At 36.8% G+C, this 18,128-nt stretch overlaps 2 protein-coding genes across 3 annotated transcripts in view; one reads left to right on the plus strand and one right to left on the minus strand.

The window, feature by feature from the left end:
- Positions 1–1,446: 1,446 nt before the first annotated feature.
- Positions 1,447–17,067, minus strand: LOC102523613 (alcohol dehydrogenase E chain). The gene is made up of 9 exons (XM_006191281.3): positions 16,915–17,067; positions 14,338–14,439; positions 13,578–13,716; positions 11,722–11,809; positions 11,326–11,545; positions 9,106–9,366; positions 6,096–6,231; positions 5,375–5,513; positions 1,447–3,749 (listed from the first exon to the last, which is right to left on the minus strand). Exons 1-9 carry the CDS (start codon positions 16,930–16,932, stop codon positions 3,725–3,727), a joined length of 1,128 nt encoding a protein of 375 aa, XP_006191343.2. The 5' UTR covers positions 16,933–17,067; the 3' UTR covers positions 1,447–3,724.
- C2H4orf17 (chromosome 2 C4orf17 homolog) overlaps positions 17,055–18,128 on the plus strand; it is an 86,875-nt gene continuing 85,801 nt past the window's right edge. The window contains exons 1-2 of one of the 2 annotated variants that reach the window (XM_032460392.1): positions 17,055–17,181; positions 17,263–17,497. The gene's annotated coding sequence lies outside the window, so the exon portion shown is untranslated. Of the gene's footprint in view, positions 17,498–18,128 lie in introns of both variants that reach the window. The other variant, XM_032460398.1, reaches the window with a different exon arrangement.

Raw genomic sequence — 18,128 nt, forward strand, 5'->3', positions numbered from 1 at the left:
CTTAGTCCTCATGTTATTTTCCCAATCTCACACTCACCTACTTTGAAGCATGGCATTATGTAAGAGATACTTATTCTTTAAATTTAGAATGAGTTAAAATTCTTTTCGTTCCAAAGCTGCCTTTAAAGAATTAGACCTCCCCTAAACACTGTGAATTATTTGGTTATGGGTGAATAGTAGTCTTTAAACATCATTTTTAGGTAAGAATTGTCCAGCAATTTCTGACTTGCTTTCAGTCATAGTAAGTCATCTGAGTTGTTTCTTGACGTGGCAAATAACTCAACAAGCAAGACTGGACAAGGAAATCAGGTGCTTTACCCTCTCTAGTTGTCTTTGCTCATGAGGTAGTTTGTTTGTGAGTTATGAAGCAACCTCTGGGTTCTTTTGATGACTGTGATAGGGCTGCACAGATGATCTTTTGGACCCCAGATCCCAAGTGAATGAAATGAGCAAACCAAGCACATATATGACCATTAAGTTCAACAGAATGGTGTTTGGCCTTGGGTGTAGTGCCCCCATTCTAGCTTTATTCTTGCCACACTGAGTTTGGTTTCTCTTCTTATGCAATGACCCATTTCCTGAATATTTCTGGTTATTTGACAGATAAATATAAGCTAATATACTTCAATAAACTTATTTCTTTAACATTTTTGGAGAATACTTAATAGAGGTTATTTGTGCAATAATCATTTGCTAATAGAAGTAAGTAGTCAGGTGACTAAGAATGTAATTAATAAATACAGACTTGCTCTCACTCTTCTTCAACTTCCGAGTAATTTTCGAATGATTCTGTCAAAATGACTTTCTAATCCTAGAGTAGCTTGTGTGATTTGTATAGTAGCAAAGTGTTAATTCAGAGTTTAATGATATTACTCCTTTTTGTTGATTTACTATTTCTGGAGGAGCAAAGTCACTGTATCAGAGCTATTAGCTAAACCATCAACACGAAATTCTCTTCAAACTGAAAATTTTCTTCATTCTGACTAGGCCTTTTATTCAGCTGGCTAAAATGAGTATAAGCTATGTCCATTCACAGTTAAGATTCTTTTTAAGGAGAGCAGCAAATCTGGAAATTCTTGTTTCTAGAGTCAGAATTATTGCTGGAGGTCAGCGGGACACAATGACCATATGCACCATTCCAGGCCTATCAGGATGCCAGCCCCTTTGTAGTTCCATTTTTATACTTTGATTTCAACCTGCCTCTTTCCCCACCAGTATCAATATAAATAGAGAGGCAGTGCTGGGTGCAGAAAGAACCCCCCCTTCCCCCCCATGGAGCCCTGTGCCCCTCTGTGAGAACACTGACATGCATGCCTATATCCCCTCTCCACCTGCTCCCACAACCTGGGAGGATGGAGGGTTGGGGCCAGATGCAGGCCTCTGGGCAACCAGTAGGATTTTATACCCACTATTGTGACATGGGCATTTAGAACCATCTCTTTTTTAAAATTTTGTTTTATTAATGATATTTACTTTTATTTTGTACTACATTTTCAGTGAAGAGATTTGTCATTCTTTAACATAAAAGCACTTTTCATAAGTGATCTTTATATCGTCCTAAGTGTTGCTATTTTGTTTTCTCTTTTAATCAGTATGTTACAAATCGTATAAGTGATGACTTTGATAATAACACACATACTGAGATTTGCAACTTTGCAAACTCCCAAAGCTCTAGCAGTGCACTTTTCCTATTAACATCTCAAACCTGACACAACCCTTACATAAAAATGACTTAATTTGCAAATAAAGATAAAAATTATAGGCAACACTGGCTGCTGTCTCTTCAGAAGATTATACATATGTATCTCAATACATAGTTTGCATAATTCTACAAGATTTGGAATGAAATACAATGGGATATTCAGATATCATTCTGACTAAAATATTGTACAGTGAGTGTAGTGTCTTTAAGGACTTTTGAAAGTTTTTTTACACTTTGTAAAAATGTGATTTTAAAATATTTAGTATTTATGAAGTATTTTTAATAAAAATACATTTTAATTTAAAAAGTTTTAGGTTTATGGAAAAATTATGAAGATAGTGAAGAAAGTTCCTATTTACCTCCCTCCACAAACACACACACAATTTCCCCTATTATTGACATATTAGTTTGTTGTATTTATTATAATTAATGAATCAATATTGGCATATTAGAATTAACTGAAAGCAGAACCAATTCTTTTTTCTCTGGATCTCACATTATCACACCAACTGGAGCACCCAGCAGCATGGGAACATAGTATTCCATGATGCTAGGACATTCTGAAAACTTAGGGATATTCTGGAAGCTCCCCTAACCCTAATTATCTCTGTCAGCATCTTTGACAAAACAATGAAACCATTCCCTACATTTACATGGCACAACACAGACAAAGCCTTTTCATTACATCATTCCATGTAATCTTCATGAAGCTGTAATGGATTGGTAGAATAATTTTTTTAAAAGAAAGGATGAAATGGGCTTAGAGAGGTTGAGTAACTTACAAGTAAGTGGTAGAGCACTTGCTCTGAGTCTAGAGTCCTTTCCACAATATAGAATAAATTGTAGACGTGGAACTAAATCACTTTCAAAGATAGTTAAAACCCCTTAAAGGAATAAGATTTTCATTGCACACTGACAGATGAAGCTCAAAATGCAAATCTTCCTGTGAGAAAGCATTAAGAAATGAATACCATAGGCTTTCACGTATTGGAAACATCAAACTAATTCCAGGCTTCTAGACTTAAGACCTGATAGCTAATAGAAAAATTCTAGATTGAAAATAATTTTGCAAATATATACACCTGTGTATGTATCGATATCTACTCAGAAAATCTATTGCTTTGGATGTTTGTGTCATTTCTGAGCTACCCATTTGACATGCTTTGTCCACAGCCTCTTCCTTCTCATCCCTAGACTTCAAGCCACCATAATACTTTTTAATTGCCCTATGACTCATTTTCAGTTAATCGTAATAATTAACTAAGATCATTTAACTAGTAAAGTACTTTCTTGAGTAAAAATTATAGACTTTTGGAATATGGTTCCAATAATAGTTCAGTTTTTAGATTTAATATTCAGGCCTCACATTTAATACATGTAGCATGAAGCTGCTTTTATTTTTACTGCAAACAGTATAAAAGCACTAAAACCACTTTCTTTACCTTCAAAATATGTGACATTTCCCTAAGAAATGTCCTATATTTAGATTTTCTGGACCTTCTCCACTTATAAATCTGAGTATATCCTTTTGCAGACTGCAGTTTTTACTGTATGGTTTTGCTCCATTTCATAAAAAGGAAAATACAGACAGTGGAAATACAGGTGGAAGATTTTAAGCACAACAGCCCATGACTTGTATGTTGCGGGACAAGCATAATGAAGACCTTCTCAATGACTAAGGCTTCAATGACTAAGGGTGGTAAAGATACCAAAAGGACAAGAAATCAAAAGAAATAGCTTTCCTCAATGGGAAAGATGACATGATTCAGCATGAGTAGAATGATTAAGAAGGAATGTTTGTTGGACTCAGTTACCCAAATGATAGTTCATCTAGCTCTCACTTGAATTTTAAACATTTGTTTGAAAGATAATTTTACATCAATTTTGATTTCTTTTGGAAAGCTCCCATATGTAATTTATTAGTAGCATCTCTGAAGAATAGAATTATTGACGATGTTTGGCTGATGTTTCCGATGATGGAGGAGCCAGAAGACTGCTACAAGTGAAGGCACGTGTACGGTCTCAGAATGTCAGGACGGTACGGATACTGAAACAGAAAATTAAAGATACTAATTGTCGTCATGTTTAGAAAAGTTACACTCTTCCATGTGAGTACAAGGAACATTTGATTTGTCCCTTTGAAAAGCTGTCTTGTTTCCCACTACTCCATTCCCATTCCTAACGCATTCAAGTCAAGTAAAAAGGCAGCTCATCTTTTTCTGTTGTGTTTTCTCCAACCTTAAGCTCAACTATAGCATCCTGAATATGACTGTCATTTAGGCTTCACTGTATATTAGATTATCAAAAAATCATTTTCTTTTTTAATGGAGGTAGTGGTGATTGAACCCAGGACCTTGCACATGCTAAGCACACACTCTACCACTGAGCTATGCCCCACTCCCCCAAAATCATTTTTGAGAGCCCATATGCCTTGTATAATAATGAATACAAAACAATGGGTGATGACATGCAACAACTTTATGCCGTTTGTCACCTTGTCTCTAGATGCTTTTCATATATTTAATCATTTAAACCTTAACTTAACACTGCTACAAGGCAAGTTCTGATATTATTTCTATTGTAGAGATCGTGGATACCGAGACTCGGATTAGTTTTAGAGGGTGATTAGAGACTTAGATGAACATGCTGAAATAGATGTGCATTCACATAGCTGATGATTTCTGTAGACTAGGTTTCCATAAATGCAATTGCTGGGACATAGGATCTAAGTGGTTTTTTTTTTTTTAAAGTTTCTGATAAAAATTACCAAACTTCTTTTCCAGAAAGGATGTAATCTGGTGCTCTTCTAGTTGCTAGTTTCTTTCCTCCCTCAATAATCTTTATCAAAGTGTCTAGTATATGTTATGTGTATGAGTACTTAAGAAATACTGTTTAAAGCTGAAAACCTCATCAGAAGAAGTGTGAAGTTGCAGAAAAAGCACAGACCATGGAACTAGAAGGTGGGAATTAGGTAAAACTGCCTATTACTAATTGTGCCTCTCGTATAAATGCAAGTGACAAAATTCTTCTTTTTAGGCAGTTGGAAAAGTTAAATGTTAGAGATAGAAAATGGAGCTGGCTTATTTCGCTAAGTTTCAAAAAAGTGTAAGATGTAAACATGGAAAGTAGCATTTTGTACCTTTCCTCTTTGTAACAAGTTTTACTTGTGAGAAATTCTTTGTAAATGGAAAAAAGAAATAACAATAATAGGATTTTATGAAAAAAACTAGCTGTATAGAAAATAATGCCAATATAGCTAGTTCCACCAACTCCCATAATGAGTTTCTGAGATATCTTGAATGTGATTTAAATTTATAGCTATTAATAGTCAACTGTTTCAGGTGGCCAGGCAGGGGCTGCAGTAACTCCACGTTATATAACATGACCATGTAGCTCTGATTCTTTTTCCTTGCAAAGGTGAGAGTTCTCTTGTAAAGAAAGCAGAGGGTGCTGATCATTCAGATTTGATGTAACCATCATCAATTTGTTTTCAGCCCAACAGGAAATGCAAAACATTTTAGCTTCTCACAATATGCTCTTAAATGTGCTACATGCAAAGGTTGAACTGGGAATGGAAACCAAGGGAATGGAAACCTAGTCTTTCTCTTATCCTTCTACGTTTTTTTTTCTCTGTTAGTCAAACCCCAGCATAAAGAGAAACTTAAAATCTACCTCTTTCCTGAGCGAAGCAGGTCAAATCCCTCATTTATTTTTTCAAAGGGTAAAACATGGGTTATTAAAGGATCCAGTGAAAACTTCTTAGCCATAAAATCAGCCACAAGTTTGGGGACAGACTCCTTACTTTTAAAGCCTGAAAAGAAAGTGATATCAGTGTTAGATTCAGCCAGGGATAAGAGGAGAATTGGGGAAGAGACTTTCCAAGTAGAATTTAAATGAAAGTTGATAAAGTCCACGGACTACTATTACTCAGGTTAATAAGAGATAGTGTCCTTCAGTATCCTTTTGCAGGCATTTGACTTAAAAAATATCCCCCAATACAAACTAGGGTCTTAGTTATTTGTTGTCTCCTAGAGAAATTATAGTACAGATAGTTATTCCCAAAGTCAGGAAGAGAACTTAGCAATTGTCTAAATTTGGGCAGTGAGTGTAGACATGAGTTATTGCTATGGATTTCCTGGGTCTTACTAGGTATTTCAGTTGAGTTGTGCACTTACAAGTATCAAAAGAGATGATGCTGAAAGTTCCTAGTCAATGGGGACACCAGAAAAGTCTACCTAGGGACCTTCTGTGTGCATTAGTTCCACATCTAGTTGATTTGGAGCCGATAGATACAGAGGAATTAATTTTTTTAACTACGTTGCATTTTAAAACCTAGGGAAGGGAAGAAATCCTGAGTTTGGTAAGAGTCTGGCCTTCAAGCCTAGCTACATACCACCAAAAATAGCTCCTTTCCAGCAACGTCCAGTCAACAGCAATATGGGGTTCACAGAGAGAGTCTGGGAATTAGGAGGCACTCCTACAACAACGCTTACGCCATATGCTTTGTGACAGCACAACAAGGCAGAGTTCTGGAATAAATTCACATGTAGCATCATTAAAGTGGATTCTCTGGTAGTCCCCATTTGTGGTACACAGTATCATGTATTACTGACCTAGCTAGCTTGCTGGTGTGTGGAGGGAAGAGATGATGTCTTTTGTTTCTTTATTCCCCATTATTTCCTAAAGCCACTAGCTGGGGCTTTAGAAGATGACCAGAAAATATTTTTGAATGAGACAATGGATAAATGAATTTGTATGTTTGTATACACTTAATTCTCCCTGAAAATAATAAAGAGGCACATATCTTTATATATTTATGTACATAAATATGTAATTATATGTATATATAATCTGATCCCTCAAATAAAGGTAATGTTTATCATCACATGAGCTCTAGGCAACCAGAGTTGGTTAACTCATTTTTCTTTCTTTATTAAGTAGATATTTTGAACTCAGTACTTTGAATCAGGTATTTTGGTGATGAACTAGATACAAGGTCAATTACACCATCAAGGTTTGCCTTTTCTCTGCTTGATGGTCTCCCCTTTTCATGGATCCCGATTCTACTGCCATTTCTAAAATGGACAATTTTGTCTGATTTATGCACTTTATTTTTCCCCAGCTTTGTCCAAGTATGACTGACAATTAAAAATTATTTGTTTTAGCGTGTACAATATTATTTTTTAGGGGGTACGATATGATGGTTTAAAATACACATGCAATGCAAAACGATTATCACAATCAAGTTAATGAACACATTCATCACCTCACATAGCTGCTAGTTACTGTTTTTGTAATGTGAACACTTAAGATCTACTCTCTTAGCAAATTTGAACTATATAATACAGTGCTATCAACTATAATAACCATGTTGTATATGTAAGTCCCCAGAACTTACTCTTAACTGAAAGTTTGTAGCCTTTGACGCACATCGACCCATTATTCTTCACCCCTGTTCCTCCATCCCCACTCCTCCCAGCCTCCTGCCAGCTCTGTTCTACTCAATGGTTCTAAGAGTTTGTTTTAGATTCCACATATAAGTGCGGTCATATAATATTTGTCTTTCTGTGTCTGCCTTATTTTACTTTGCCTAATGTCCTCTAGATTGTCCCATGCGGTTGCAAATGGCAGGACTTCTTTTTTATGCCTGAATTACATACATCAGTCACAATTTCTTTATCCATTCATTCATCAGTGGACATTTAGGTTGTTTTCATATCTTGGCTATTATGAATAATGCCGCAATGAATGTAGGGGTGCAGATACCTCTTTGAAATAGTGGTTTTATTTTCATTGGCTGTATTGCTAGAAGTGGGATGGCTGGATCATATGGTAGTTCTATCTTAAATTTTTTGAGGAACCTTAGACTGCTTTTCATAATGGTTGTACCAGTGTATACTCTTACCAACAGTGCACAAAAGCTCCCTTTCTCTGCACCCTCCCCTACCTTGCCATTGCTTGTGTTTTTGGTAACTGCCGTTCTGACAGATTTGAGGTAATATCTCTTTGTGGTTTTGATTTGCATTTCCCCGGGGATTGGTGACATCGAGAACCTTTTCATATAGCCGTTGGCCTAAAATGGGCGTGTTTTAAATGTGCTTTTACCTCGCATATACTTTTACTGTAAACTACACCTATTATTCTGGAACTTCCAAAGAAAGCCTTTCCCCTCCAGTCAGGTTTTTAAACATGTCTGTAGTAAGAAAATTGTTTAGGATCCCCCAGGAATATATAATAATCAATCCTTTGATTTTGTAGTATGACATTTGGAAGACCAGAGAACCTCAGAACATGTGGCTGTCAGATATTTGGTGTTTTCAAATAAAACAATCCAATTCCACTGAGAAAATGGAGGGGAAATCATAGAAAAATGGCATCAGGAGAAAGGCTATGGTCCTGGACAAACTGGATTGTCTTAGAACTTCAGTCATCTAAGGCCTGTTGTCCCAAGACAATGCTGAAAAGAGCTTTACTCTTAAGGTGCTGCTTTCTATTACTAAGGCTTACCGGAGAACCTCAAAATGGGATTTGTTGGCCTCTGGTAATTTTCTTTGTTAGGATTGTAGAGAATACTTGTTAGGTAGAATATAGCTGGAGATGGGTTCTCCATTGCATGATGATATCTGTCATTATTTGAAAGTAATGTGTATATTCCACAGATAATGTAAGCACTGCAAGATTGAAAACTGTCCTTCATTGTCGGTAATACCAGCTGACACTCAGTAAGTTAGTTCTTGACAAGTGCATGTGCTAAGTATTTTACATGTATTATGGCATGTAATTCATAAACAAGTCTATGAGATATGCATCACTTACTTTTTTTTTGGTGGAGAAACTTGTTGACTTTTAAAATATTCAGTTCAACAGACGGATTTGGGTGCTAATTATGTGCAGACACCATGCTGTCTGCTATGGAGAAATGGCGCATATTTTCTGTTAGTAAAATGACACAGAGCCTGAAGTTGCTCACTTTTTCTTTTGGCCAAAGTACATGTGAAAAAAATAAGTATTTATGAAAACATATAAAAAGTGTAAAGTCATTTTGATAGGAATGTGGGGAGAAGAATATCAACCTTGTCAACTTGAGAATAGAATTTGTATTCTTTATATTTACTTGAGTTTGAGTTTTTTAAGCTAAAAACAGTAAATTTATAATCGTTCAATTGAAAAAAACAAACCTCTTTTCTCTCTAAAAAGGAAATAATACCTTGTGACAGTTCTGCTTAGCTGATGGGATGGAAGATTCCTCATTATAATAAGTTAAGCACTCCAGGCAACAAATAGGAGGTGGAAAATGGCCATAGTTTTAAATATATTCTTTAAATATAATGTTTCTATTCTGCTGCTTAAAAGCTCACTTCAGCATGCAGAGGCAAATCCTCAAGGCTTTTCAGGGTACGTACCACGGTGTCAAGCTGACCAATGACTTCAAATGAAAAATCCACACCTCCACCACTCATTTCCTTCAGCACCTCCTCGATGGGTTTGTCATAGTCATGAGGGTTAACACACTCAGTGGCTCCCACCTCTTTGGCCTTTGCAAATTTGTCTTTGTTGATGTCCACCGCAATGATCCTGGCTGCTCCGGCTGCTTTACAGCCAATGATAACAGACAGGCCAACTCCTCCAAGGCCAAACACGGCACAGATGGAGCCCTGGGTGACCTGTGTTTTCAGAAAATGCACAAATAGGTTAAGTAACGATTGTTAGAAAGAGCCTAAATTGTATACAATGCCATGCCTTCTCTGTTGTCAGAAGCTACTCAAACTCGACACAACCTGTTGTCGCCACTTCTTGGCTTCAGCTGCTTTGTATTTAAAATGAGGGGGTTGAATTAGATCAGTGATCCTCATATTTTGCCGAATATTAGACTCATCTGGGGAGCTTTACAAAAAAAGCTCAATGCCCAGGTCCACAGCCCATAACCAATTAAAGCAGAATCTCTATGGGTAACATCCAGTCCATAGCTAATTCCAGTGGAAAACCCAGGCTGGGGGCCAGTGGACCAGATGATTTTTGAGCTGTAAATGCTAGTGACTCCCATCCTGAGGAGAGTTTAGTGGCTCAACTGCATGGATAGCCAGCTTCAGTCCACCACGCATACACAAACACAACTTTTGGGAAATGAAATAATAAGTGGAAAAGAGGAGACTGAAAAAATAATCCAATTGAAACCTCAATAATTAACAGCCTGGTTCATTAACTTGCAGTAGTCGTGACCAGTATAATGAGAGCAGAAATTAGCTGTGAAGCTTAGGAGAGTCTCCTCAGCTTAAAGCAATCTTAACAACAGGGGAAATTTAACAGGTAATTTTAAGATAAAACAGCTTGAGACCAATGGGTCTTAAATGCATTTTATCCTTGCTTTTTAAAATGTACCAATGAACAATAAATCAATGAAAAGTTTGTCTATATTTTAATAATGGATGAAATTCATTATCACAAGTGCCCCCGGCTTCTGCGCTGTGTGTAGGCTGAAGTAGACCACCTTCTCTGCTGATGCAATTGCAGAAGCGACTTTGTGGTCATCACAGAAACGTGGAAAACATGTTCTCTCAGTGGTTTAACTTGGCTTAGGGGCTGTTTAATAAATGTAATCTACTATAGTCAGCCTTCACCATGGGTAAAATGCTCCTCCTGTCCCAAGAAAACATTCTCTGGGGTACAGCACTTTTTTACCTTAGAAAAGTGAGGGTTGTGATTATGATTTAAAAGTTCTGGTCATTGGGTATTATGGTTTATGATTCAGCAGGAGTTTTGGGAGCGGGGCAAGTTGCAGCTCTCATACTAACCAACTGTGAGATTTGTGGCAAATAGCTTTATGTCTTTGGGCCTCAGTTTCATAAAATGAAAGAATATTACTATATTTCCAACCTTTCAGAAAGAGGAGCCTTTAGAGAATTTATCCTTAAAATCTACCACTTCTGAAGTGTGTGTGCATGTGTGTGTGTGTGTGTTTGTGTGTGTGTGTGTGCGTGTTCGTGGCAAGGGAGGAGGTATAGCAGTGGAATAGATGCTTCATGCATCCCTGAAGCTTCTCTTCTTTCCTCAGAGATCCACAAAGTGGGTACGCTGGTGGCCCTCGGTTTGGAGGCATATCATATCAGGTAAGGCTTTGGAATCTAATGTTGATCCTAATTCTGGGAGTGGAGGATCCATGGACTGACTAGATGCTCCTCAGAGGCAACCCCTTCGTTTCATTTATGTTTGCTGTCAAAACGTAGCAGGACCTACCGCACATGGTGCAAGTTGGTGCTAGCTGCAAAATGAAAGTCGAAGTGGGCTCCCAGCTCTAAAATTTAGTAATCCCATAAAGAACACATATGGAAGAATTATTGAAAAAAACACCTTTAGTTTTTCTGAACTAATTATCAACAGCTTTTGCATTTGTGATAAACAGATAAATTTTCTAGGACATACTCTCAATTCCTTCTAAGGGCATTTTCTACTTATCAGCACCCTCACTTCTATGGAGTACATCAATGTTTTAATGGTAGCAGGTGTGGGAGGAAAGCCACCATTAAAACTATGAAGAATGATCTCAGATTCCTATTAGAAATTGCTTTCCTTTTGGTCCCTGACAGTCCGAGTGTAGCTAGTTTTATCACCATTGTTATTCCTACCTCGGCAACATTGACTGCAGACCCATAACCAGTAGAAAATCCACAGCCGATGAGACAGACTTTCTCTAGTGGTGAGTCTGCATTGATCTTGGCCACTGACATCTCATCCACCACTGTGTACTGGCTGAAGGAGCTGGTGCCGAGGAAATGGTGGATGGGCTTCCCTTTGCAGGTGAACCTGGAGGTACCATCCACAAGGGTCCCCCGAGGATTGGTCACACTGGTCAGTAGAACACACAGACATAAGAAAGTATCAGACAGTTGACATAACATTGTAAAATGACTATAACTCAATAAAAAAAAGTTTAACAACTACAACAAAAAAGAAAGTATGAGATAGAACCATAACTGATGTGTAGATTCCTTGGCTGTGTAAGGAGAGTATATGAAACTTACTCATTTTTCAAGCAGTAGTTGCCTTTTGGATGTTTACACACATTGCACTCTCCACACTGAGGAACAAAGAGTGGGATGACTTTATCACCTGGGGAAGGGGATAAAACAAATTCTTCTTAAATTTCTTTCTGAGCATTATTAGTGCAAGAACTTAAAGCTTACACGTCTGTGTTAGAGGCATTTGAATTTGACAATTCTCCAAGAATAGGGTCCGGTCACCAGTCTGTCTTGGCTATTGCCTGCCAGCATAGCTGAGTATTGAGTTTCTATATGCCTGAGGATGCCCAAAGAGGAAATGCAAATGTGGAAAACAGCATGGATATTTCAGAGTAGCTCCACTGTATTAATAGTTATCTTTTATTGTATGACTTTTCTCTTGGGGGTTTTATATGTATCATCTCATTTAATTTTGAATAATTAAAATGTAAATATTCATACTGTAAGTATAAATGTAAATTTAAGTTGTGAGCAGATCACCATAGTTCCACTAGGTGACCCAGTATTTTGTAATAGTTTGGATACAGTGAAAATGAGAATCTCAACAACCATTTCTTGGCTTTTCAAAGTGATTATGCTTATGTGTTCTATGAAGTGAGTGCTTATTTTTTTAATTTTCATTTTTTAATGGACACTAACAAAAATGGGATAAATAAGAACTTAAGAAATTTCATTGAAAACCTCAACCCTCAATTATGAGTTAAACACTTTTAGGATAAGAACTGACTTTCAAATATTTGTAGCTGATAATTTGTGAATTATCTATTTTTACTGCTATGGTGGAAGGAGCAGGGGTAAAAAGTAAGGGTGTTATTTATTATTAATTGATTTCTAACTAAAAGAAATACTAAAGGCTGAAACTCAAACCAGACAAGTTATTATTTTCTGTTCACAGGTCAATTAATATTTGCCAAGAGGGTAGGTCAAACCTACTGAGTAAAGTGATTTTTTTAGAATTAAACATATATATATGTTTAATTAATTAACAATATATATATAATTTTTAATCATCTATGCTATTTATGTAAAAGACCCAGAAAAATAACATTTAATAGATAAAATTTATATGAGATGATGGCATGGAAATTTTGTATTTATTTATTGTATACCTTTAAAATATTTATCTGCATTAAAATACAATAGCATTAGGGTACAATAAATATTAAAGATAAAATAGTACTTGGTGACCAGTCATAGTTAATCATGGTTAAATGCAATAAAACAGATATTGTTTATGGCAGGATGCCTTCTGCTAGTTTTCCTTCATTTCCTGCCAACTCGTCTATTTCATTCATTCTGTATTCAAGAAAGGAGGCCATATTGGAAGGGGAAGCTCAGTGAATGGGCTCCACTTCCCACCTAAGAAGAGATTATATGTTGATTCAGTCATAGCCTCACAGGCCTCATTGTATGAAGTCAGTACACAGTTTCCATACACTGATCTAGAGGCTCAGGAGATAGACAGGTGTTTATCTCTTGTCTCATTTGTAGTTCTCTTTGGATCCAATAGACAACAGGGCTCAGAAACACTAAAATGGGATTGCGGATTCCACTCTGGCAAACACTGCATCTCTTTTGATCCTCATGTATTCCCAGGATCTAACATGGTGCCTGACATCTAGCAGGCCCTCAGTAAATACTTGCCAGAGGAGAGAAGACACGAGTGCATGAATGCACGTGTACCGGAGTCAGGCAGGGAGGCAGGAAAGGAAGAGACCTCTTTTCAAGTCCCAGCTCCTCCGTGAACAAGGTCTTTCACCTCTCATTACTGCACCTGTCATCAATTCCGGGTTGTCATCCGGGTTGGATGATCCTGGGGTCCTAAACCAAGTCACATTCCCCAAGTGTGAATGCTGTACCTGGTTTTACTGTAGTCACCCCTTCTCCAATGCTCTCCACAATGCCGGCTGCCTCATGGCCTAGGATCATAGGAAGAGGCATGACCAAGGATCCATTAACCACATGGTCATCTGAACGACAGATTCCTGTGGCCACCATCTACAGGGTAAAGGGAGGATGGTTAGACTCTGAAAAGATCATGGCCCTTGCATAGACTTAATACTCAGTTTCCTGAAATTGTACTAAAGAGTTTTCAAGAATTTTGCTAATAATTCCTGCTCTTCCCAAGTACAGTTTCAGTTTATACACAGAATTATTGAACCTAAAACCCTCCTTTACTTTCATTTTGTGCATTAAACAGTTTGAAATAATGTGTGAAATAATTGTTTCTGAAATATTGAAGTCTTATATACTATACAAGAATGCATCCCTTATTATAGAAGTAGAAAATGTAGGTTAGCACCAAGAAAATAAATTTACTCAAGTTCCACTATCTAATGCTAACTGATTTTGAAATCCTGATATATATTCCTTTGCATATTTTTCTGTCAAGCACATAGATTCTGTTTTATTTTATTAAGATTATAGTTTATATACTCTTTGATGTCTTTTTAAAAATTTGACAATTTATATTTACATCTTTCTTTGAGAACAAATGTAATCCCACTGTCTGGATGACTATATAAAAATGTGCCTCTTACTGGATTTTGGTTATTTTGACTGTTACTATTCTCTGAAAATCTTCACCCTAAACTTAAATAGAGGTGGAAAAAATCTTACCTTAATACGAACTTCATGGGCCTTAGGAGGTGCAACCTCCACCTCCTCAATGGAAAATGGTTTTTTAACCCCCCACAGCACAGCCGCTTTGCATTTTATTACCTGGAAATTGAACAGAAAGATGATACCAGTTTTTCCTCACTCTTGAAGTTAGGGATTGTGTCTTTCATCTTTTTATGTGCAACATCTCACTCCACGCCTGGACCCTAACATTGTTCCACAGAAATGAACAACCTCTGATTTGCAAAAACAAACAAACAAACAAACAAACAAACAAATAAATAAATGTACGTGTGTGTCTGTATATATATATATATATATATATATATATATATATATATATATAAATACTTCTTTATAAGAAATGTGTAAAGCAATAACATAAGGAAGAGAAACAGAATTAACTGTAGTGAGACAATGAGATAAAATGGAATATAGTCTTTTATGAAGAAAGAACTTCATGTTGTTTTTCTCTCCGAGGGTTGTTTATTGCTGTTGTTTCCTAATGCGGTCCTGATATTGTGTATTTACCCAAAACTGTTGGCTGTACATGAAGTTCTAAATCACTACCGTTTTCCTGACAGACTCACTGTTTGTTCACATGAAACTGATTGTCCCTTGCTCAATTCTCCACTTAAGGCAAAACGATGTGACTTTATGATTCCAGTTGCATATTTGCCTCCCCACCTCGCATGACTGCTTTCTCTATATGCCTGTCCTCATCCGCTGATTTTCTTCCTCCACTGTTTCTGTGTGCTACCTGTTTGCACCACTCATTTGAAACTTAGCTTTGGCAGCTCTGTTTTATTACCTAATGTATGTATAGAGTTTTCTTTCCGATGGGACTTGAGCCAATAATTGCAGAAGTTCAAGCTGTACACACACATACACATGTATACATTTAAAAAGGGGAGAACTATGTGTTTGACTTTCTATCTAGCATAGCTCACCTACAGATATTCTTAAAAATAAAGTTGAACACATGTTTTTAGTGCTTGGCAACGTAGTATAAGACCTGTCTTCATTTTCGGAAAGTTTGTATAGTTGAGAGTTTTTTTCTAGGGAGAATTGACATATTGCAAATATGATAAAAAATTCAATGGAAGTTTATCTGACAATTCATTAATCCATTGTCATTATTTATACGCCAAATCCTCCCACGTTGCAGAGTGTTTGTCATGGTCAGTGCCTCAGTAAATATGAGAGTACTTGAAAATAATACAGCAATGGTAGGCACCCAATAATCAGCACCTGTGTATGATGGGGCAGGCACAAGTGGCTGTGCTGGGTGAGTTATATGCTTGACTTTTAAACTTTACAAGGCAGTGTTATTGAATTATTAGTCTTATTTTACAGATGAAAAGATTGAGGCTCAACTGACTCTGTAATTGAGTAATTTTTCCAAAGTCACAAAGCTGGCTGTCCAGAGAATTAATATCAGTCCAAATTTATCTTTTCACTACTCCATGGTAGTAAAAGATTAACAAAAGATTGAGGGTAGGTGGGGAGGGTATAGCTCAAGTGGTAGAGTACATGCTTAGCATGCACAAGGTCCTGGGTTCATTCTTCATTCGGAATGTGATATGCCATTGTAAATGCTCATCAGTAATGGATGAAAAGAGAGTTGGAATGAGAACTGACAATGGGTCACCCATATGATCTCCAGCCAGTCATACTGCTATAGGCCTGCTGTGTCACACAGTGTGTAGAAACCTCAGTTTCTTTCACTTTAGGTATCCTAGTGAGATAGTATGTTGTGTGATCTGCTCCTAACACAACAAGCCTACTGGAAACAGTTACATAGTTTTTTGTCATGAAGCAGGTAAACAAGATGAATTGATTGTATTGAATGACTATGTGCATGTCTCTGCACCTGTAAGTGAACTGAACAACTAAGCATGAATCTGTGGAAGAGTTAGAATCAAATATATCTGTTTCCAGTGCTAATAACTGATTCAAACTCAGTCAGTATCATTTGTGTGTGTGTGTGAGATCACACTGAGTTTTATATGAAGAAGATATCGCTCTATAGGATCTCCATGGAAATTTCCTGAATTGTGCCCTAATAAGACTGTTTTAAATTGGAATTTGCATGTTGATGTTGGTTTGCTTAGTCTTGATGATTCTAGTGCTTTGAGAGCAATAAACTTTTTGTCAACTTTACTTTCCTATATTCATAAAAAAATAAGATTACAAAGAATAACTCATTTAAATTAGGATTTCTTAATATAAAGATAACTTTCTTAATATAAGATAACTTCTTGATTAAAAACCTTTCTTTCCTAACTTTAGATATGCAAATTACTCATGACTGGCTGTAACTACTGCACATGTATTTAATATAGGAACATAGACTTTAATAGGTATAGAGGTTACATATTCTTATTACAAATATTTAGAAACAGTTCATTTCAATTGTAGTTTAATATCCATATATTAGAACATATATTCTGTTATATTTCAGTATATATTATTTCTAATTCATATAGGAATTTTAAATCATTGATTTCATACTATATCTTTGTTTATTACATTAATTAGAATATAATTCCAAAAATAAAAAAATTTTTTCCTTACTTTTCCTACTGTGCTCATGTTTCTGTTTTCTCTGCAGGCCAGGAGATGTGACTTCTTGCTTCTTGCAGACTCTTCTCTGCTCAAGTACGTACAGCAGATACAGTGCACAGATGTCTGTTTGCTTGAGCAATGCCCAATTCTACATATGTGATCTGGGATCTTTAAGCCACGCCCATCAGCTTATTCTTAGGCTAAGCCAAATCAGGAAGGAAAGGGCAGTGAACCAGAACTCACACATTAACTGTGTTTGCAATAGGTCAGTTTCAGGTAACAACTTGATTTCATTAGGTTAAATATTTCTCTCTCTGTGTATCTTTATTTTGGGGTTCCATATTTCTCCTCTCTCAGTTCCACACAGGGTGTTCAACTAAGCTCCAACTTCTAATCCATACGATGCAGTTAGAAAGAAGGAAGAAAGCCGCACAAAGACATAGGACGGAAATAGCTACACCCTGAGGAATGTATCTGTTGCAGCACTCTCCCCCTCTTCACAGCAGAGAAGTCAGGCACCAATCAGTTGCATTTCTGCGCCACTCAATACCAATCAGCACTGACTGAGAATGTCCCTGTTTCAGACCCTTAGGTGAGTACAGTGGGGTGACAGTGATGGATAAGATATGGCCTCTACCCATGCCAAGAGGCAGTATGGGGCTGTGGGAATACCATGGCCTTGGGTTCAGCCAGTCCCTATTCTCACTAGGTGTATGAACTTCAACTCATTATTTGATGTTTCCTTATCAGTAAAATGTAGATGAATAGTAGTACCATCTGAAGGGGTTGTTTGATGAACAAACAAGATAGTCCTTTTCAAGCACTTATCAGGGAGCCTGACAAATAGGACAACCTTTAATAAATATTAGGTACAATGAATTATCCATCAAAGTGAGCTCAATCTATGAGGGAAAACGATACAGGCAACCAAGTTAGATCATCTGGGATGTTCTCTATCAGAGAGAGGGCATTCTGCCTGAAGGATTGAGAGGAGGCTTTGCAGAGTGAAGACATTTAAGTTAGAAACTGAATAATGATCATTTTGGCAGTTAGTCAAAAAAAAAAAAAACTCACTGTGCGTCTCCTTTGTTGTTTGTTCAATACCACGAGTATGAGAAGAGAACATGAGTTTGATTTTTAATAAATCTCAAGTCTTTTACCAACACTTGGGGGACAGAGTGCATTCAATGACTTAATTAGATATAGTCTGTAAACATGTATAT

Source organism: Camelus ferus, chromosome 2 (genome assembly GCF_009834535.1).
Source record: "Camelus ferus isolate YT-003-E chromosome 2, BCGSAC_Cfer_1.0, whole genome shotgun sequence".
In the NCBI taxonomy this organism is placed as follows: Eukaryota; Metazoa; Chordata; class Mammalia; order Artiodactyla; family Camelidae; genus Camelus; species Camelus ferus.

Excerpts from the sequence above, each read along its gene's own strand:
- LOC102523613 (XM_006191281.3), bottom strand. Across the intron at positions 13,717-14,337 it reads CCCATGAAGTTCGTATTAAG|ATGGTGGCCACAGGAATCTG; the intron begins GTAAGATTTTTT and ends TTTACCCTGTAG. Across the intron at positions 5,514-6,095 it reads GAAAGGAGCTATTTTTGGTG|GCTTTAAAAGTAAGGAGTCT; the intron begins GTATGTAGCTAG and ends CTTTCTTTTCAG.